A 23,417-nucleotide genomic window follows, 5' to 3' on the forward strand; every position below is an offset into this window, starting at 1 on the left:
AAATGGAATGTTGTTAGCCTTTATTGCAAGGGGAAAGAAGTGCAGGAATAAAGAAGTCCTGTTACAATTGTACAAAACTTTGCGAGACCACATCTAGATTACTGTGTGCAATTTTGGTTTCCATATTTAAGCAAATATGTATTTGCATTGGAGGTGGAGTAAAGTGAATGTTCACTGAGATGAAGGGTTAAGTATGATGAGAGGTTGTGTAAATTTGGGCAGCACGTTAGCACAAGTGATTAGCACTGTGGCTTCACAGCGTCAGGGTCCCAGGTTCGATTCCCCGCTGGGTCACTGTCTGTGCGGAGTCTGCACGTTCTCCCCGTGTATGCGTGGGTTTCCTCCGGGTGCTCCGGTTTCCTCCCACAGTCCAAAGATGTGCAGGTTAGGTGGATTGGCCATGATAAATTGCCCTTAGTGACCAAAAAGGTTAGGAGGGGTTATTGGGTTCAGGGGATAGGGTGGAAGTGAGGGCTTAAGTGGATCGGTGCAGACTCGATTTGCCGAATGGCCTCCTTCTGCACTGTATGTTCTATGTAAATTGGGCTTATGTTCGCTGGAGATTACAGGAATGAGAGATGATCTCATTGAAACACTAGATTCTGAAGGAGCTTGATTGGGTGAACACTGATAGCTTGTTTTCACTGATTGGCGATTCTAAAACATGGGGGCGCAGTCTCAGGCCGATCATTTAGGACTCAGGTGTGGAGAAACTTCTTCATCCAAAGCTGATTTGCAGAAAATATGTGGTGGGATACTACGTTTCCCGACGTCAAAATTGTATTCGGCGACCGGCCGGAGAATCCCCGTTTGTGACCAAATCGGGGCCGGTGTCGTTTTTCAGATGCTTCGCCCCATCCAAATTGGCATCAACGAGGCATGCTGTTGTGACACCCCCGATACTCCAACCCCAATGGGCCGAATTCCCAACCACGCGGGTCACATGTGGTCTGAATTTTCCTAAACCCAGTGTGGCGGCTGTGGACTGTGTCCAGCGGCGCCACACTTGGGTGGGAGCCTTGCTGCTGGCAGGACGAGCTTCGGCGAGGGCTGGGGGAACTGGTGAGGGGTGTCCAGACGGTGGAGAAGCGGTGTCCATGGGGACACTATTTGGCCAGCTGGGTCCTCACGCAGCCGTGCCATGTTGTACGGCGTAACCGCTCCAGGTCACCACCATATGCATGCGGATCTGGCAATACTCCGGCCATTTATGTTGGGAACGCCAGGGGTTTTCCGTGCTGCGGCTTCTAGCCCCCCCCCCCCCCCCCCCCCCCCCCCCACCGGGCAGAGCATCGGCTTTTTCATTGTAAAACGACACTTCCTCCAGTCACAGCCTCAAACTCGGAGAATCCCCTGTTCCTCCATGTCCTAAGGTTGGACAGAATCTGGATAGTATAGTGACTAATGTGAATCTGAATATGATAGTGAAAAGGTACCTTTGCCATACATTGAGAAGTTGGCCTCCTGCAGGGATAATTTTGGGATAATAGATGAAGCAAAAGAATGGGCCAAGGATACAAACTTTTGTACAGCAGAAGTGCCTGTGCAGGACATAGGGAAAGGAACAATATCAATACACATTCTGACTATGTTAGGAGTGGAACCATGCGAAGGCAGTTGCTGTGGTATCGAGCATTTTTAATATCCATTTTCATGCCAAAAATTGTCACTTGCAACAGTCACTAGAATCAAATTAACCTGTCAAGTCCAATCATATAATATGCAATACTTTAGTTCAATTTTTCAATGTTGAAACCAGACCCTTGAGCAATATCACCATTCTGAAAAGGCACCCATTAGCTAGCAATAGGTAGCATATTTTTAAGAGAAAGACTTAAGTTTCCCAAGTAACACCCAAGTACTTGCCAGAAGAGAGAGGTTGTCTCCAAAGTTGACAGTTTTAGTTGCTCCTTGTAAACATAAATAATCTTTATTGTCATATGTAAGCTTACATTAACACTGCAATGAAGTTACTGTGAAAAGCCCCGAGCCTACTGAGCTAAACCAGCCCCTTGTATAAACACTTTGCAATACCTATACCACTTTAGAGTCAAATTCTTGCCATGTATAATATCAACCAAAATATCTCCCTTAAATGCAGTTTGTAAGTTAAACCATCTGTGTTGAATATTCTTAAGAAAAAAATCATCAAAGGACCTGTATCCTCAATTTAATTGTGTGGATTTTTTAAAAATGCAAATGTAATGCGCACTCACTCTTCTGGACAAATTTTGTTTTATTTTCCTGTGACAATATGCCCAGCACCTTTGTCTGCAACAAGTAGGATGATTTATATTACAAGTCTGTCTGACCTGACTGTATCATACAATGCTTGGACAGTAGTACCTTGATGTATTTGGAGTGAAATGTGGAATCTGGCTTAATAATCTGAGCCTGGAATGAGGTTTAATGATGTAAACTTTCTCTCACAGGGATGCAGGGGTTCTGGATCTATCTACTTGTACGCAGTCAAAGAAAAATCTGCTTTACAGCCATGCATTATCTGCACATGGATCTCAGAAAAGTAACCCATGGATATATTTTCAACTAATGTGGCCATATCTAGGTAAATTAAAACTGCTTGTCTCATTACATTTAAGTTTGGAAATGGCCATCCTTAATTGCCCTTGAACTGAGCTGGGAGAGTATTTAAGAGGCAACCACTTGGATGTGGTGCTGGAGTCACAGTGAGGCCAGACCAGGTAAGGATGGCAGATTTCCTGGGTTATTTCGACTATCGTTTCCTGATCATCGTTAGACTTTTTTTTAAATTCAAGATTTTTAAAAATTGAATTCAACTTTCACCATCTGTCATGATGGGATTTGAATCCGGGCTCCAGAGCATCATTCCGGGTCTCTGGATTACTAGCCCAGTGACAATAGCACTACATCACAGCCCTCCTTATGTCTTATATCCTACCGGAAATATTAACTCATCTTAAGTAAATGTTAGCATTAAGATAGTGGACTGAAAAATGTTTTACAAATATATTTGAAAATATTGACAAATTTTGTGGGTTTTTGGCTTGGACCACTTGGATTTAAAAATAAAACATCTAAATCTTGATAATTTAATCAAATCATTGCAAGTACAAATTTGAAAAAAAATCTGTTTTATTTAATTTTTTTGACAACACTTCAAACAAGTATCTGTTTTCAGTGTCACACCACCAATTCAAATTTAATCAATTTTGCCTGTGAACAGTGACATTTACTACATTGTTTTGATTTAGTCAGATCCTTAAATATATTGATCTTGAAACCCTGAATCCCATTTCGTACTCCTGCTAAAGCTTCAATTGCAGTCTGCTGAAGGGGCCACCAGGTCAGTCAAAAGGAGGTGGTGTCAGGGTCTCAAAATTACACTGTTTGCTCTTTCTTAGCTTCTCAGTCGGTGGGACAGAATGAGCAGTCGTTATTATCTGGTGAGACCCCTACACTGGTAGAACTGGTATTCTGCCTGTCCATCCAGAGGCTTGAACCCTGACAAGAAGCTGAAGCTTTTTAAAAGAAACCTCAGCTTTTTTCGAAGAAACTTCTTTGTGGCTTCTTACAAAGAAGAAAGAAAGGGAACTTGTTAAGTAACTCATGGGTATTTCTGGAAGTATCAGTGAAACTAGCTTCACATGTCCCGAGGAGGACTCATTGTAGCTTCTTGGATGGAAGGCTCCATAGATGTATGCCCCACCTGGCACCTCTTCTAATGGGAAAGAGGCTCCACCTGACTCCCCAAATTTTGACAGGGTCAATGGTAAAGTGTAAAGTGAGATTGGCCAATTAGAATAACTGTTCCCTGATTAGTGGCCCAATCAGGGAACCCCTTTGAGTGTCAGATCCTCTGCACTCCCAGTGTAGACAGAGACTGAATGGTCATGGTTGTTCAGCTGTTGGGTTTGTAAATAAAAGGAATTCTGGTGACAGGACTTCTGCTTCCGTGGACTTGTTACATAAAGATTGCCACATTGCCATATGCATTGCCACACTTTGTTCTGCCGTTCTAGAATCCTGGAAGGATACTTGGTTTAAGCTCTAATTGGCTTGAGAGAAAACAGTTTCCTAATAGTTACCATTGATTTTTCTTTAAGTAAATCTAAGGATTTCAACCCCAGTGCAACTGAATGTTTGGCTGGGATTCATGGGACGGCAATGGCGTTATTTGCCAACTGGAAAGTTGGAGGCAGCCCATCTCAGCTGGTCATTGAAGCCCTGACTGAATTTTACTTGCATTCGGTAGCTCGTTTCTTTCAGGACCAGTTCTCCTTTAAAGGAGAATGTCCTACATCTTGGAATCAGACACAGCAGCATCACCAGGAGCAGTGGCCACTCCTTGGACTGCAGCAAGTCTCGACCAGCAAAGACTGAGGAAGCCCCAGAATGCAGGCCTCAATCGGGCTTTGTTTGACCTCACGGCGGACAAACTATTAGTCACCTTCCTTGTTGCTGGTAAAATGCCAGCGGGTTGAGGGAATGTGATGGACATGGTAACCCCACCATCCCACCTGATTTTACGCTCTTGCCTCTTAGCATGCTCCCTGAAACCCTGTAAAATCATGTTCTTTATTCCATGTCACTCCATGCAGTAAATTTTGAACTTGTCACCCAGCAAGTTAAAACTGGAATTGTAGATCACATGCCCATTATGGAAACTGATTAGGTTTAATTTCCATTGTTTTTCAATGCCAATTTTCATCAAGGTAAAAATGCTCAATTTTTGCGAGAAAAAACTTCCAAATATCACTTTTAAATTTTAAACCTGTGTTTCCCTGTTCTATGCTCACAATGAAGTTTAAAGTAATATTCCATGTTTATCTTATACTGGGCTATACCTTAACTATAATGTATATCTTCTGTAACATCACCTTAGTACCTCCTTCAATATAACCCTGGCATTCAGACCTTTACATTAGAAATAAACCTCATGGCAATTCTATTCACTGTTTTCATTACTTGAATGTTTTCAATATTAACTGTTAAATGAACTGAACATCATATTTAAAGAGCAACTGATCGGAGAACTGTATCGTTGGATCTTGACTTCCTCTGATTTACTCTTTACAGTTTAGATTATGTAGATCACAATTTTAATATATTTGTTATTCTAATTAAAAATAAATAAATTTAGAGTACTCAATTTTTTTTTACAATTAAGCGGCAATTTAGGGTGGCCAATCCACCTACTCTGCACATCTTTTTGGGTTGCAGGGCTGAAGTAATTTTAATATATTTGTTGCTTGCTGCTCTGCTTTCGTTGGATTGTAGGCTTTTGACTCACGTCTCTTTCAACTTCATCCTTAGCTATTTTAGAAGCTTTTATGAATGTCTGTCTTCATGTATGTCTTCCAGTTTTTCTTCCTATGTGCATATTCCAGATTTGTTTGCCTTAAATGCCATTTGTCACTGTTCTGCCCTTAAATGGACTGGGGGGGTGGGGGTGCGGAATTTCCATGGGGTCCCCCCAATCTCGTCGTGTAACTTCGCTGGAGGACTGGCAGAAAGCCTGGAGATATGCCATAAAAGTCCATTTGTTTGTTTTCATTTCAATGTATTTTATTGCAAACTTATTTAAACGTTTACAAAACATAAACATTCTGAGGAACATACTCCCCAACACACAGTAATACAGTTTGTACAATTCTTTTCCCATTTTCACACCCCCCCACCCACGCGACGAAGAAATCCTCAAACATGGTGATGAACACTCCCCACCTTACCTCAAAGCCCTTCACTGAACCCCTCAATTTAATCTTTTACAGATGGAGAAAGTCTTATAAGTCTCCCAACCAGGCCGCCACCCACAGCGGCGTTACAGACCGCCATTCCAGTAAGATCCTTTGCCGGCAACCAGAGGGCTAAGGCCACGGCATCAGCCTTCCTCCCCACCATCAGCTCCAGCTTCTCCGATATCCAGAATATCATGACCAAAGGGTCTGGCCCAACCTCCTCCCCCACAATCCTTGTTAGTGCTGCAAACACTCCCACCCAGTATCTCTCTAGCTTCTTGCAGTCCCCAAAACATATGTGTGTCGTTTGCTGGCCCCCACCCACACTTCTCGCACTCATCTGCCACTCCCTGGAAGAATCCACTCATTTTACCCGATTCATATACACCCTGTGTATCACCTTGAATTGCATCAGGCTCATCCTCGTGCAAGAGGAAGTTGTGTTAATCCTGCGTAGTGCCTCACTCTACACTCCAACACTTCACAATTTATCTCTCCTCCAAGCTCCCCCTCCCACTTTTCCTGAATCACCACCTGCTCACCTCCCTGCTCTTCCAGTCACCCATATATGTCTGCTATCCTGCCCTTCCGGAAGCAGCAGTTGCTCCAGCAGGGCATACTTCGGTAGCTTGGGGAACTCTTTTCAAACCTTGCATGCAAAGTCTCTTACCTGCAAATATCTAAATGCACTTCCTCTGAGGATCTCTGCCCTCTACTTCTGTTCCTCTATACTGGCAAACCTCTCTTCCAGGTACAAATCCCTCAACTTAATTAGCCCTACTTCCTACCATACCATCTGTCCCTCTGGCTCAAATCAGTGCTTTCGCACAGCGGCGTTAACATCGACATCCCCTCTATCCCAAAGGACCTCCTCAATTGGTTCCAGACCTTCACTGTGGACTGAACCATTGGGTTCTCTGTGTATTTCCTTGGCGCCAGTGGCAACACCGCCGTCACCATAACCCACAGGCTGGACCCCATATAGGATTCGTCCTCCATCCTAACCCATTCTGCCCTCTCTCCTTCCCACCACCGCCTCACCTTCTTCACGTCCACTGCCCAATAATAATGCAGCAGGTTTGACAACGCCAATCACCCCTTCTACCTCTGCCTCTGTAACAGGGTGATTAAGAACTTCCCAGGACCTCAAACAGGTACCGCCACTCCAGCCGGTCAAATGCCGTCTCCACGTCCATGGACACCACTACCTCCGGTACCCACCTCTCAATGGAGTCATAATGACATTTAACAGCCTCCTTATATTACTAGAGAGCTGCCTGCCCTTTACCAATCTTGTCTGGTCCTCCACGATTACTCCCGGGACACAACATTTCATCGTCCTCGCCACCAGTTTAGTCAGCACTTTTACTTCTGTGTTTGACAACGATATGGGAATGTAATACCCACATTCTAATGGCTCCTTCCCCTTCTTTGGTATCAATGTGATTGTTGCCTGCGTCATTGCCTACAGCAGCTCCCCCTTCTCAAGCGCCTCGCTAAATGGCCCCATTATATGCAAAGCCAGTTCTGTTGCAAACTCCTTATAACATTCTGGTTGGTAACCTTCTAACCCCGGGGCCTTTCCTGACTTCATGGGCTTCATCCGCTGCCCACGACGGGTCGGAGAATAGCGAGAGGGCGTCCCCGCCATTTTTCACGCCCTCCCACTATTCTCCCCCCCCACAACACGAATCGCTGCTCGCCGTTTTTTACGGCCGAGTTCCCAGGCCTTTACAGCCGTTTTTACGGCAGCAAACACACCTGCTTGCTGCCGTCGTAAAAACGGCCGCAACATACCCGTTCTGGGCATCCAGGGCTCTGATTGGCACGGCCGTACCATGACCGTGCCAAGGGGGGCATGGGCCCATGATGGGTGCCCACCGATCGCAGGCAGTCCCGTCAGCCGGCGTGACGCTTGGCGCACGGACTTAGCGACGGTCGCTAAGGCCGCGATGCCGTGCTTCACGGGGCCCCGCTGCTAGCCCCGCCCGGGGGGAGGAGAATCGGGTCCCGTGAGGGGGCGCGGAGGCTGCCGTGAAACACGGCCAGTTTCACGGCAGCCTTTACGATTTGCCGCATTTGCGGAGAATCACGCCCCATATCTCTTATACTGTCCAACACTTCCCTCAGTCCCAAAGGCTCCTTTAGCGCCTTGCTCTTCTCTTTGTACACCTTCAGCCCATCCATAAGCTGCTCCATGTCCCCTTCTTCATCCCCCTGGGTCTGCCGTGTTACAGCTCCCTGAAGTATTCCCTAAACATCTCATTTACCCTCCCCAGCTCCATCACACGTCGCTGTCCGCATCCTCAATATTTCCCTGGACACGGCCTGTCTCCGTCGTTGGTGTGTTAGCATTCGACTAGCCTTCTCCCCGTACTCATACTGCTCCTCCCTTGCCCTACGCAGCTGCCCCACCACCATCCCCGTTGTCAACCTATCAAATTGCCCCTGCAGCTATTTCCTCCTTGCCAATCCCTCCATGATGGGCGCACTGGAATACTCCCTATCTACTTTGACTGTCTCATTCATTAAACCCCAATACAGCTCTCTCCTTTTCCTATCCTCATGTGCCTTGAACGAGATAATCTCCTCTCGGACCACCACCTTCAGTGCCTCCCAAAATGTGGCCGCCAACACCTCCCTGCTCTGGTTCAATTCTATATAATCTTTAGTCCCCGACCGCACCAAATACCAGAGCCCTTTATCTTGCTAACAACCCCGAATCGAGCCTCCATCCCGGCCTCTGCTGCCATCCCGATCTAAGCAAAATCTTCAGCCAGTGGGGCACATGATCCAAAATTACTATCTCCACCCCCTCCACCCCCACCAATACTTCCCGGCAGACCACAAAAAAGTTGATTCTGGAGTACATCCTGTAAACATGTGAGAAAAAGGAGTACTCCCTTCCTCCTGGGTTTTTAAAGCGCCATGGTTCCACCATACCCATCTTTTCCACGCACCCTCACAGCTCCTTTGCCAATCCTTTCCTTCCTATTGACCTGGAGCTCGACCTATCCACCCTTGACTCTAGAACACAATTAAAGTCTTCTCCCATAATCAACTGGTGCATAGCCAAGTCCGGGTTCACTGTTAACAACCCCTTCATAAACACTACATCGTCCCAATTCGGTGCATATACATTCACCCCTGCAATACCCTGCTCACCACCGCATATCTCCCAACCTGGGTCCCTCATTTCCTTCGTGCTCACAAACTCCGTCTTCTTGCTCATCAAGATGGCTACATCCCGTGACTTTAAGTCAAACACCGAGTGGAATACCTGACCCACACATCCCTTTCTCGACCTAACCTGGTCCTTCATGCGGAGATGCGTCTCCTGCAGAAAGACCACCTCCGCTTTTAAACTCATGAGGTGCGCAAAAATCTGAGATCTTTTCATTGTGCACTCGCATGTTCCATGTTATAAGCCTTACGGGGGGCTTACCCCCTCCATTCCCCTTTATCATCTGCCATCCTCCACTTTTGGCTCTACCCTTCTAGTTTCACCCTGTTCCGGGCCCTTTGAAGATGGCCCCCTTCTCCAATCCTGACCACGCTTCTTCTCCAACCCTGCCACGCCGCATCCCCCCTCCCCCACGGCAAACTCATGTTGCCATCTCCCCCAACTCACTTCCGTTCACCAGCATTACCTGCCAGCGTGGCAACTCCTGCCCAAAGGCTCCACCATCTGACCCCCACCCCCCCATCCCTCCCTCACACACACCTCTTTGTTCTGTGCAGAAGGCTCCCTGTGGACCTCCCGCTCTCCCACCCAAACAAGACACATTTCAGACCACAGGTCGCCTCCCCCAAAGACAAACAAAATTGAAATACACTGCCACAGGCAGCAGGACGGGAGGGACGGCCATCCCCTTACAAACTTTTCACCCCTGCTACCCATTGTTGGCCCAACAGGAAAAAGAAAAACTCTCCACCTGGGAGGAAAAGAAAAAACTTCTCCCACTCTACCCATATCTTCCATTGCTCCAAGGTGCTGGCACCTCCGTCTCCTAATAAAGTTTCGTTTTCCTCCCCACTTGTTCTCCTTCATAACGTCATTGGCCGTTTTTGGGGGTCTCAAAATAATATTCACGGCCCTCATAAGTCACCTATATTTTCACCAGGTGGAGCACCCCAAACTTGATCTGCCGTCAGTACAGCACAGCATTGGCCCTATTTAATCCAGCACGCCGTTTTGCCAGTTCAGCTCCAATATCCTGGTGTTTTTGGATCTTGTTCTCTTCTCATTCGCAGCTCCTCTTCTCTCTGGCCCACTGCAGGTTCTTCTCTTTTTCCACAAACTTATGGAGTCTTACAATCACCGCTCGTGGCAGCACCCAACTCTTGGTTCTGCCTCAGAGACCTGTGCACTCTGTCCACCTCAGGAGCCTTGTCCAGCACCCCCTCCTCCACCAGCCCTGCCAGCATCCTCGAGGCATACCTCATGGCACTGGTGCCTTCTAACCCTTCAGGCAGGCCGACAATACACAGGTTCTGCCTTCTTGACCTGTTCTCTTGCTGTTCCACCTTTGCTCTCAGCATCTTGCAAAGGTCTCCTAAGAGCCCCACCTCCGCTCTCAATGCCACCACCCGATCGCTGTTGTCTTACATCACCCCTGTGCCTCCAAACACTTTTTGTCCTTTTTCATCAAGCCCTTCTGCAGTGCCAAAGCCCTTTGATGGCCTTCAATCTGTTCTCCTGCATCTCTTTCATTTCCTGACAGGTCTCTTCCCTGGTGAAAGCCATCAACTGTTCCATCTGTGGCCTTCCAACTTGCACTGACACTTCTCCCTCCATCATCTTTCTAATAGCTGCTCCGCCACAGGTCTCTTCCAACTCCTTGGCCAGGCCTTTCACCTTCTTCTGCCGGGTGTGCTAACTAGCAGACGTGCCACAGCTAGGGGGGTCTTCTTCAACCTTCAGCTACACTTTTCCGTTGGAGATACTCCCTTTTTCAGGTAAAAAGAGCTCCTTTCTATACTTCAAGCAGGAGCTGCCCTGTGTGCGACCACTCACACCATGGCCACCACCGGAAGTCCATAAATGCCCATTTATGACAGTTCTCTGGGGTTTATACTGATATTCCAAGGAAATTAAGCTGTGAGATTGGGCAAACTGCCATGGATATTTTTTATTTTTTACTATCCAACTCATCCTATATTTTTCAGCTTCCTCCTTCAATTACACCACTCTTCACAATTTAGCATGTCCAGTAGATTGGCTAATTTATACTGAGTTTCAAAATCCTTAAAAAATATGTTTAGAGATTGATAAACATTAGAAATGATAGTGGCCCCAACACTTAGTAATTTACAGCCCCCCTCCCACCCCCAGCTATGACCTACCTGTTCTAATAAGCTCCAATTACTTTTCACCCTTCAGATGATTTCTTATTGATTCCCATGATGTATGTTTTGAATTTGCTTTTTGTAAATCCGGATGCAATGCACAATAGTGTTTTCTGCCAACTATTTGCATTGTCACTTGCTCAACTAAGTCAAAAAGATTGATTTGACAGGATCCTCCTTTCTGAAGCTATGTTGAATGTGATCCCTTAGGTTATTGTGATGCAGAGGATTCACATGTTTAATCCTGATAATTAATCTCACCCACCCATCCACAATGCCCCCTATGCCATCTCCATAGTCACTACTCCAGTGTCCACCAAGTAGACACCAGGTGCCATGTGGAGGTGACAAAATACATTTCTAACAATCAAGTGCAATTCTCACTCTTACACCCTTGATTGAGAAAAACTCCCTTTAATGAAAACCATTCAAAGTTTTTAAAATTCCTCAGGTGTTCAATCTCCTATAAAAACAAGCAAGCTTCTCATCATAAGACATATCAACTAATCCCTTAATAGCTTTTAAAACTGTCAATCAGACTGTGAACACCAAATCCCCTGCTGAGGCAATTGTGGCTTCGAAACTCAACAATGTAATCATAATGACATAAGAATAACCCTTGGGAAATGTCAACGAAGAACTAATGTTTTTCTTTAACCTGTAGGGGATGCTGGTCAATCAAAGTAGCCCAGCAATCAGTAGATTTTTAACTCTCACTGAAAAATTAACCTTGTTTCATTTCAAGTTTAAAGAGCAGGGGATTTAAAGAAGCATCAGATCATGAATTAAACAGCCCTTATCAACTTTTCATGAGTATTTATAGCTACTCAATCAATTTGTGGCTCCCAAACTGCATGCTCAAGCTCTTAGAACAGCCAAAATGGGGCCTGCTTGAGCTCTGTTGTAAGTTCCAATGACCTTGCAGAATTCAGGTTTCCCTCCTGTATGTATCATACCACACGCCCTTCCCTTGCTGGCAAAAATTGGGTCTGCCAGAACTGGAGGTAGAATTTCAACATCTGGGTCTTGCCCGCTATTTTACAAGATCCAACGAGCCTTCGTGACTTCAGAAAAATCAAACCACTGGAGTCTTAAAATAAGTGGTTGCAGTGATATTGGATGCATTGGTTGTTATCATTGAAAATTTACGAGGTTCTAAAAAGGTCTCTGGAAATTGGAAAACCACAGAAAAGTAACACCACTAATCAAAGGAGGGAGCCAGAAAACAGAAACTATAGGCCAATTAGCCTAACATCTGTCATTGGGAAAAGTCTGGAATCCATTATAAGGAAGTAGCAAGACATTTAGAAAATCGTAACACAATCAGCCAGAGTCAATACGGTTTTATTAAAAGAAAGTTGTGTTTGACCAATTTCTTAGAATTCTTTGAGGATGGAACAAGCAAGGTGGATAAAGGGGAGGCAATGGACGTATTGTATTTAAATTTCCTAAAGGCATTCAATAAAGTGCTGCAAAGAAGTTTACCACATAAGATAAAAGGTGTTTGGAGTGGTGGAGGCAGGCAAGAATGTGGAATTATGACCACAATCAGATTATCTACAATTTTATTGAAAGGTGCAATATTATTGCGGGCTGACTGGCCCATTTCTGTTATATTTATTATGTTCTTATGAATGCCGTTTCTTTTATATAAGGTGCTGCCCCACTGGCTGATCTTGAAATTTTTGCGAATTCTAGAGTAAATATGGATTTTGAAACCTTCGCAAGTCTGAATCCGCAGGAAGTAAAGGTTTGCCCATTCTTATTACTAAACTTATCTGATTTTGATCTGGTTGTTCAGGTTGCACTTTTTTTTTGGCATGAATTTTAACTACCATCTAGTTTCTGGCAGGAAACTGTGTTACGAGTTAATTTTTCAGTCGTTAACATCACAATGAGCCCTCTCTGGTTTTAACCACTGTGTTCATTTGGTGAGAAGTGGTGATAAATAATAACACAGGTAAATAATGGGATTGAGTTACTTTGATCTCATGCCCTGGAAAGTGGATGCTGAGCCTAGGGAGAGAACACCCTTCTCAGTTTCTTCTGGATAGGATTCTCTTCTGTTTCAAGATTAACTGGTCAGGAAAGCGAAGTAGCTTACCACCCTCAGGGTTGAGTTAAAATTGAACTTGAGTTCTAATAACATAATTGGGACCTTTTTTACAATAATCTTTATTGTCACAAGTAGGCTTACATTAACACTGCAATGAAGTTACTGTGAAAATCCCCCAGTTGCCACATTCCGGTGCCTGTTTGGGTACACAGAAGGAGAATTCAGAATGTTTAATTCAGACTGGGGCTGGTTTAGCACAGGGCTAAATAGCTGGCTTTTAAAGCAGACCAAGGCAGGCCAGCAGCGCGGGTTCAAATCCCATACCAGCCTCCCCGAACAGGTGCCGGAATGTGGCGACGAGGGGCTTTTCACAGTAACTTAATTTGAAGCCTACTTGTGACAATAAGCGATTTTCATTTCATTTCACCTAACAAGCACGTATTTCGGGACTTGTGGGAGGAAACTGGAGCACCCAGAGGAAACCTGCGCAGATACAGGGAGAACGTGCAGACTCCACACAGACAGTGACCCAAACGGAAATCAAACCTGGAATCTGAGAGCTGTGAAGCAACAGTACTAACCATTGTGCTACCGTGTCGCCCTTTGGATGGCTTTCTTTACCACCTGCTCAGGTGAAATTGCAGAAGGCAATGAACCTGGCAGTCTTAGAGTGGCAAAGTACCTCAAGGCATTTAACTATCGATCAGTTTAGTTTCTGCTGGGTGTATAGTTTAATGTTTCCCTTTGTTTCCAACTGGAAGCAACTGTGTGCATTTTCCAGAAGATGCTCATAGTAATCATATTAAGAAAATTGTGTCGGACACAAGTTTGGAGTTGTCCTAGATGGTGTAAAATTAATATTTGAAACTTTTAATTAGCCTTTTGGTAATGTGATTCACTTGGAAGTTCAGAAGTCACATTGAAATTTCAAGTTATCCTCTTATCTTTTTCATTTGTGTGGAGGAAACATTTGGGCTGGATTCTCAGCCTCCCGACACCAACAACTAGAATTGCGACCGGGCAGAGAATAGTGGATAATGTAAAAATCTCAATTTGCGCCTGACGCTGTTTGAATGCCATGTTCTGGTCCCCCGTGAGTGGCGTTAGTGATGTTTGTGCTGGCAAGCCCATGCAAAACCGTCATTTGCATGGATTTGAATGTCATTAGCGGGTTGGACATGGTATGCTCCACCCTTACATGGTGCTCCACTCCCTCAGGCTGGAGTCACCTAGGCGCGAATTGGTGCATGTATTTACAAGTGTGGCTTGGGTGACATGTTGAGGGGAACGAGAAGGTAAGGAAGCTCTCAAAACCTGTCTGGCTTGCTGTGGGATGGCTGCCTGGGCAGCGGGGAATGGCCTGGTGCCATGTTCGTACACTTGGGTTGTCCCCTCGGTACCAGAGTGGCCAGGCCCAAACTGCCAGTATGTGATTTAAGCTCATCTCTTTGGTGTAACTTACAGGCCCCTGGCTGTTCACACTTGACTGCTCATTGTGTGCTATAAATGCGTAGAGAGCCTCTTGTCATGTAAGAACCCAGCCAGTCTGTCCTCTGTGGAAACCATCATGCCCCAACAGTATCATCAAGGGGATGGGCTTGGTCATGCTCAGTCACTGGCCCACCAGGTGTTGCCACTCCTCAGTGCACTCCTCAGAAGTGCAGCTCCACTGCAGAGGAAACGGGATAGCAGAGCTCACCCCAACCAAAGGACACCTGCACCGTGGCCTATGGAACCCCCCCTGGCACACTGCCCTTCTCAGAATAGACGCCTTGCCAGTGACACATACCCCTCAGGATCACTAGTGTCGCCTCTTGGAGGGCAGCTTGAGTCGGCGACCCACCATGGGGAAGAAGGAGTCCTTCCTCTCCTCAAAAGACACGGGGTAGAGGGGAGCCATCTTCTTGGCTGGAATGAGGGTGTGTGGTGAGTGGAGCGTGTATAATCAGCTCCAGCTTGTTTGGCTCTTTGATGTAAATTTCGGCCCCTGCGAATCTGCTGCGAGCAGGGGTGGGAATCGCTTCCAATTCACATCGGTAAAGTGCTGTTCCATTTGGGATAAACTGCACCCCCAGTGGGAACATTAATTGCATGGGATTCAGTTCTGACGGGAACCCTTAGGATGTGACTCAACTGAAAAAATTCTATATCCAGCTTTGGGCACAATTAGCAGGACGTTTTGTGGCGCACATGAGTAATTTTCTCCTGGCTGGCTGAGAGGAAAGGCTCCTCCTTGATTGGGGTCCATTTTGTCTGGTTACCTTGATCTTTCAGGACTCCCCTCCCCTACAACCTTGGGATGGCCCCAGGGAACCCCATTTAACATTCCTCCACCTGGTGAGGCATCCTCGGGTCCGATCCCTGGTAGTGCAAACTGGCACGTAAGTACTTTGGCACTGCCAGCCTGCCACCCATGCAGTGGCAGTGCCTGGGTGACATTGCCAGGGTGCCAGACCAACAGTGCCAAGGTGCCTGGGTGCCAATAGAACATAGAACATAGAACAGTACAGCACAGAACAGGCCCTTCGGCCCTCAATGTTGTGCCGAGCCATGATCACCCTACTCAAACCCACGTATCCACCCTATACCCGTAACCCAACAACCCCCCCCCCTTAACCTTACTTTTATTAGGACACTACGGGCAATTTAGCATGGCCAATCCACCTAACCCGCACATCTTTGGACTGTGGGAGGAAACCGGAGCACCCGGAGGAAACCCACGCACACAGGGGGAGGACGTGCAGACTCCACACAGACAGTGACCCAGCCGGGAATCGAACCTGGGACCCTGGAGCTGTGAAGCATTTATACTAACCACCATGCTAACCTGCTGCCCCAATAGGAGTGCCAGAGTGCCACTCTGCCCTGTCCCTGACCACCCCGGAGATTTCTAATGGCCTGGGAAACCCCCCTAGGTACCATTATGAACGGCCCACGTTTTGTGGACCAGTACCTTTTTTGTTATAAATTTAGAGTAGCCAATTATTTTTCTTTTTACAATTAAGGGCAATTTAGCGTGGCGAATCCACCTAACCAGCACATCTTTGGGTTGTGGGGGTGAAACCCACACAGACATGGGGAGAATGTGCAAACTCCACACAGGCAGTGACCCAGGGCCGGGATCTGAACCTGGGTCCTCAGCGCCGCGGTCCCAGTGCTAACCACTGCGCCACATGCCGCCCTTTGTGGACCAGCACCTAAATGATGCCCTGGCAAGGTCTGCCAGGTGTGGCTGTTAGATCCTGGACACCAGGAGAATCTGGAAAACGCATTTTGAAATTAGAAATATGCTGATCACGTCTACTGAGATGTGGAGATGCTGGCGTTGGACTGGGGTGAGCACAGTAAGAAGTCTTACAACACCAGGTTAAAGTCCAATAGGTTTGTTTCAAACACGAGCTTTTGGAGCACTGCTCCTTCCTCAGGTGAATGGAGAGGTATGTTCCAGAAACATTTATATAGACAAAGTCAGAGATGCTGGACAATGCTTGGAATGCAAGCATTTGCAGGTAATCAAATCATTACAGAGAGATAATCACAGGTTAAAGAGGTGTGAATTGTCTCAAGCCAGAACAGCTGGTAGGATTTTGCAAGTCCAGGCCAGATGGTGGGGGGTGGATGTAATGCGACATGAATCCAAGATCCCGGTTGAGGCCGCACTCATGCGTGCGGAACTTAGCTGTAAGTTTTTGCTCAGCAATTCTGCATTGACGCGTGTCCTGAAGACCGCCTTAGAGAACAGAGGCTGAATGCCCCTGACTGCTGAAGTGTTCCCCGACTAGAAGGGAACATTCCTGCCTGGTGATTGTCGCACGATGCCCGTTCATTCATTGTCGCAGTGTCTGCATGGTCTCGCCAATGTACCACGCTTCGGGACATCCTTTCCTGCAGTGTATGAGGTAGACTACATTGGTCGAGTCGCACGAGTATGTGCCGCGTACCTGGTGGGTGGTGTTTCCACGTGTAATGGTGGTATCCAAGTCGATGATCTGGCATGTCTTGCAGAGATTGCCCTGGCAGGGTTGTGTGGTGTTGTGGTCGCTGTTCTGAAGGCTGGGTAATTTGCTGCAAACAATGGTTTGTTTCAGGTTGCGCGGTTGATTGAAGGCCAGTAGTGGGGGTGTGGGGATGACCTTGGCAAGATCTTCATTGATGATGTATTGAAGGCTGCGAAGAAGATGTCGTAGTTTCTCCGCTCCAGGAAAGTACTGGACGACGAAGGGTACTCTGTCAGTGGTGTCCCGTGTTTGTCTTCGGAGGAGGTCGGTGCGGTTTTTTGCTGTGGCGCGTTGGAACTGTCGTTGGAACGTCTACTGAGGGCACGATCCAGATTGCAACATCTTGCAAGATTTCGTGAAATCTTGCGATAAGTTTTGAGCGTCGCAAATCTCATAAGAGGCCTCTTGTGAGATTCAATGGCCTCCTTCCCACACCAAATTTAGTGCAATGAGGCCGCCGAATCGCACCCTTGCGCCGCAATTCTCCAGCCTCGTTGCACTCTCGCTCAAGGCATAACGAGGCCGGGTGAATAGTGGGAGAGGTCAAAAACGAGATCCGCGTATTGGCAATGCAACCAGCCCCCTCCCATAGGCGAAATCGCAATCTCACTGTAACGTGGCGGGATACCAATTATCACCACTTAAGCCCCATTTCCATACAATTAACGCGAGCCATCCAATGGCATCCCACCATTCAGTGGCCTTCCCAGCAAGTCCTCACGCAGGCGCTGATTAATACTCCTTTTGAAAAACCTGAATCTGGTGGAAATGCTTCTGTGGGGAGCTGAGGACGTGAGTAGCCATTGTTACTCGCAGACAAAGAGCCTGGTGTGCTGGGCTTGCCACCCCAGTGCTCGGTGGGGGATGGGGGACTCTCGGCTGAGGATGGGGTACCCTGCGCATGGGTGGACTGCCATGGGGGGGGTGGGGGGTTGCGCTGCCAGGCAACCAGGGGTAACTGCTCGCGGAACCATCATGGCAACCTCTGTATTGTGTGTGCCCGTTCCGGAGGCAACCCCTTTCCTTGCCCATCTACTGCAATGACAACCCATAACCCCCACCAATGTGCTGAGGCCTCTGTCTGCACGGTTGTAGGCTATTGCTAATAGGGAATTGGCAATAGTGGTTAAGTGAGCACTACACACATGCCAAGTGGATTCCCCTGGGTGGGCACTGTAGCATGTGGGAGTTATTGCCTAACATACCAATCACACCCTGATGCCTGGAAACTGCTTGAACACTGCAGGAGGCAACACCACAATGCAACATTGGAACTCCCGGGGGATGGGATACAGCTCCGGGGACATGCCCATGGTTGGAGTGAACGTCACGGAAAGATGGACGGGATGCCTGGAGTCTTGGGCAAAGGGTCTGGGGGGCAGCCCGCATTGCAGAAGGATGTGGCAGCATCATAATGGTTGTCCAAAAAGATGTTTAATATGTCATGCAAACCCCACTCAAGATGATGCTGCACCCCGTTCCCCCTATTCCGATATCCTCAGTGATCCTCATTGTGCTTGGCCCTCATATCTCTACCACTACGTTGTGGTTTTTCCTCAGGAAGCACATCAGAGGTGGAGGCAGCCAGCTGCCTATCTCGCCCTGCGGCCTTCGATGCCGCTGGTGAGCGTTCTCTGGGGGCTCTGAGGCCGGAAGCCACACCTGACTTGTCGATAGTGCATGCACAGCCGTACCACCCTGTCCCATGTCCTGACCCTGAGACGTGGCCACATCAGAGGGGTGGAACTCAGGGGAGCTGGACGGACTGGGTAGGCACTTGGCACCCCTGACTCCCGGTTGATGCCCATTAGGGCCGTGAGAGCCACCTTGGGATGGAGGGACAGCTGGTTCGAGCTCTGCTGCCCCTGCATCACCTGGCTCTGCCAGCCACGGCGGTTCCCCAATATCAGCACCATGGTGTCGATGCCCTTGGTGATTCTCCTCAGTGACTGGGACATGCTCTGCAGCACCTTGGCAATGCCCACCTGTGACTGTGTCATGTGAGAGTACTTTTAGGAAATGGGTGTTTATCAAATATCTGTAGTGGATGTACCTTTAAGAAATGGGTGTTTATCAAATAGCTGCAGTGATGTCAGAGTATGGGTGGATTTGGGCTGTCTGTCTGCTTTTACTTTCATTTTTGAGCTGGCAGCTACAGTGTGTCTTTGGTTTTGTTTCAGAGTTGGAGTTGCATCCAACCAAACAAGGTGTAATTTTTATCTCTCTCTGCATGAAAAGAATGTCTTCAGATCACTTGCTAATTTAAAAGTGATAAATGCTCTCAATAGAGAATTAAAAATCTGCTGCCTTTGTTAAAGAGGGTATTTGGCTTATGGATGTTGTTAGGAAAGATTAAGGGTTACTTATAGAGTATGGTATTCTTTTGGTGGGGGGGAGTATTTGAGTTGATAGTTGCTAAAATGTTTACTGTGTGTTTATAAAATGTTAATTAGATTCATAGAATAAACATTGTTTTGTTTTTAAAATACTTTAGATCTCTGTTGCACCACACCTGTAAAGCGGCCTTTGTGCTCCCCATAACCAAAATTTATTAAAAGTTGTGGGTCAGGTGAACTCCATGATACACTTTGGGGTTCTCGAAACCCTGGTTCGTAATAACTGGGACAAGCTCTGCAGCGCTGCAGTCATTCCCATCTAAGAACAGGGCATGTCCCGCAGAACCTCATCTAGATCAGCCTGGTACTTACTGGGTGACATACCTCAGTGAGGCAGACGTTCTGTCGAGACCCTCGGCCATGGCCGTCACCGATTGAGCAATGCCTTGGACACCTTCACTCATGGTGCTGACATCGTGCACCAGGCTCTCCGCTGCGGTCACCATCCTAGCAGGAGGGAGGGGGGTGGAGAGAGGGTTGGGCATCACCTGTGGGGGTTGGGGGGAGTGGATGCTCCCTTGATGCTGGTGGTGGGAGTGGGGGTCATTGGTGTCTACTCACTCATGCTGCCCTGTGTCGGTCATTGACCTTCTTCTGGCACTGGAGGTCGGTTCTTCTGAGCTGACCGCTGCTGCCATCTCGCTGTCTTGTGGCTCACCCTCTGGGACCCCTGGGGGAACAGGACATCTTTCCTGGTCTCTACCGAGTCCAGGAGCCTCCCCAGGTCAGCGTCCCTGAATCTTGGGGAGGGTCTCCTTGGCGCCATTATTGTGAGCTGGCTGGGGTTGGCTGAGCAAGTGCAGCTTAAGTGCTGCTCGACATTGTTAGCAGGGGGCTGGCGAGCGCGGTCCCAGCGAGATCAGTCATACGCAGTGAGGCCTAGTTAAGTGGGCGAATTAACATTGAATTGCATTGCCGGCCTCGCTGGGCCGAGCACTGGAAAGCCTGCGGCAATTTCCACTCACTACCACATTTAGAAACTTTTCAGGAGAATCGCACCCGTGGGGCTCGATTCTCCGCTCCCCACGCCGGGAGAATCGCGGGAGGGCCGGGCGACTCACGACACGCCGCCCTGGCACCCCCGCGATTCTCCCACCCCCCGCTCGGAGAATCAGCGCTCGCCATTTTTCACGGCGACCGGCGATTCTCTGACCCGGATGGGCCGAGCGGCCCGATGTTCCCGACCTGTTCACGCCGGCGGCAACCACACCTGGTCGCCGCCATCGTGAACATGGCGCCAAAGCTTTGTTTGTGGCTTGTGGGGGGCGGAGAGGGGAGTGAGCACTACGGCCGTGCACGGGAGGGCACTGGCCCGCGATCGGTGCCCACCGATCGTCGGGCTGGCGTCTCCAAGGGACGCACTCTTTCCCCTCCGCCGCCCCGCAAGATCAAGCCGCCACGTCTTGCTGGGCAGCGGAGGGGAAGACGGCAACCGCGCATGCGCGGGTTGGAGCCGGTCAACCTGCGCATGCGCGGCTGACATCACTTAGGCGCCGCCGTCGCGTCATTCTCGGCGCGCCGCCTTGACGCAAGTGTCAAGGCCTGGTGCCCGAGATTTACGGAACGCCGCTCCTAGCCTCCTGGAGGGGGGTGAAATAGGGTGTGAGGAGCGGCCGCCGAGGCCGTCGTGAAACTCGGCCGAGTTCACGGTGGCCTTCCCGATGCCGCGCGGGAACGGAGAATCGCGCCCTTAGTCTCTCAAAAGGAGAATTCAGCCCTTCATTTCTCAAATCTGGGGCGAAATTCTCCGCCCCCGCCGTGGCAGAGATTCTCCGCCACCCAGGAAGTGGCGGTGGCGGGAATCTCGCCACTCCGATCGGCGAGGACCCTGCGGTGATTCTCCGGCTCAGATGGGCCGAAGTCCCGCCGCTGGGAGGCCTCTCCCGCCGCCGAGGTTTGAAACACCTCTGTAACGGCGGGATCAGCGGCGCGAGTGGGCCCCGGGGTCCTGGGAGAGGGCTGGGGGCGATCGAACCCCGGGGGGTGCCCCCACGGTGGCCTGGCCCGCGATCGGGGCCCCCCGCTCAGACTCCGGGCCAATGCCCTGGGTGCACTCTTTCTCCTTCCGCAGACGCCACGGCCTCCGCCATGGCGGAAGCGGAAGAGAAACCCATATCGCGCATGCGCCGGTGGTGACGTCAGCGGCAGCTGGCCGCTGACGCCACTGCCGGCGCATGCGTCGACCGGCGAAAGCCTTTCGGCCAGTCCCGCTGCCAGGGGCGCCGGTTTTTTGCGCCAGTCTTCTGGTGCCAACCGCTCCGGCGCGGGGTTGGCCCCCAAAGGTGGGGAGAATTCCCCACCTTTGGGGAGGCCCGACCCCTGAGTGGTTGGCGCTACACCCCTACGCCGGGACCCACCGTCACGCCGGGTAGGGGAGAATCCAGCCCCTGGTTACTGAAATTAAGTACTCAACTGTGGATTGGACAGCTGGGAATTACAATTACCAGTCTAAAATATGGCAATCCATATTTACCTCAAATACCTCAGATTTACCCTATTTCACAAGACTTAAATAAAAGTCTCAGTTCTGTTGCAGTGTGAAAGTTAAAACTTGTTAATTTCTCAATTATTTTTCTTTGCAGAATTTGAGTGCTCAGAATCTGATCGACTTGCTTGGATATAATCTTCCAGCTTTACAAACGGCAGTGAATGAAACTGTAGTTACGGTTTGGGTGAACTCACACTTCGCATCGGAAGTCAGGAAACTGGGGTTGACTGGAGGAATTCCAGATCTTACACCAGGTATGAACCTTGTTTAAAGTAAAAGAAGTGCTCAACATATATATTCAAGGCTTTTTCATTAATTCCCAGCTACCTATCCATAATAATGGTTGATTATTTGCATTGCAACTTATTTTGAATAACATGATTGGGCATTATTTTTATTATTAGTTTACCACCTTAAACCTACTTCCAAAATAATCCAACTAAAATTTCTAATTTCATGCATCTCAGTGTTTCTTGTGCCTTGATCTTTCCTATTTATGTTGGTGTCATAAGTCTGTATTTCGGGCAGCACGGCGGCACAGTGGTTAGCATTGCTGCCTACGGCGCTGAGGACCCGGGTTCAAATCCCAGCCCTTGGTCACTGTCCGTGTGGAGTTTGCACATTCTCGCCGTGTCTGCGTGGGTTCCACCCCCACAACCCAAAAGATATGCAGGGGAGGTAGATTGGCCACACTAATTTGCCCCTCAATTGGAAAAATAATTGGGTACTCTAAATTTAAAAAAAAGTCTGTATTTCGCATTAATATTTTTCTCTTTTATATTTCAGGGACAATATTTTGTGCAGACAAAAACAGGTAAGAATTTGAGGGAAAGCTTGATTCTTAAAAACCAATCTCTCTGTCAATACATTTGCTAGCATATCCTACTTAGAAACGTTTTGGGAATCCACTCTGCTCAAATTTGATCAAAATGAAACCACATAAATTGTTAAATATTTAGGAGCTTTTCGACTGGCTACTGTTGCGCTGGTAGATTTTGTGCATATTATGATTCATAAATTGTGGACTATCCAAATACAGTTTGTGAGCTGAAACAGTGAGAGCACATTGATTTTCAGTGAGGCAGTTCTTGGGATATCTTTTTTAAAAAGTATTTTTATTCAAATTTTTAACATTTTAATATTTAAAACACCTACCATTACAAAATAAAACCAACATAAAGCCCTAAACCTCCTAACACCCTAACCCACCTCAGGCCTCCCCTCCCAGCGTCGACGTAACCAGGTCCTTAAAATGTGGGATAAACAAACCCAAACTCTTATGGATCCCCGCATTTGACCCCCCTCAGAGCAAATTTCACCTTTTCTATTACATCCCCCAACCACACTGAGACACCGAGGAACTGACTTCCATCCCATCAGGACCCACCTGTGAGCGATAAACAAGGCAAA

The 23,417-nt window shown here is 48.0% G+C and overlaps 1 protein-coding gene across 1 annotated transcript in view; it reads left to right on the forward strand.

Moving 5' to 3' along the window:
• Window positions 1-23,417, forward strand: part of LOC119978154 — a 512,568-nt gene that overhangs the window by 19,464 nt on the left and 469,687 nt on the right. The window contains exons 5-8 of the mRNA XM_038819593.1: window positions 2,433-2,566; window positions 12,725-12,819; window positions 22,102-22,261; window positions 22,794-22,821. Of these exons, the coding sequence (XP_038675521.1) occupies window positions 2,433-2,566; window positions 12,725-12,819; window positions 22,102-22,261; window positions 22,794-22,821 (417 nt within the window). The remainder of the gene's footprint in view (window positions 1-2,432; window positions 2,567-12,724; window positions 12,820-22,101; window positions 22,262-22,793; window positions 22,822-23,417) is intronic.

The sequence above is a fragment of the Scyliorhinus canicula genome, chromosome 15 (assembly GCF_902713615.1).
Source record: "Scyliorhinus canicula chromosome 15, sScyCan1.1, whole genome shotgun sequence".
Classification (NCBI taxonomy): domain Eukaryota; kingdom Metazoa; phylum Chordata; class Chondrichthyes; order Carcharhiniformes; family Scyliorhinidae; genus Scyliorhinus; species Scyliorhinus canicula.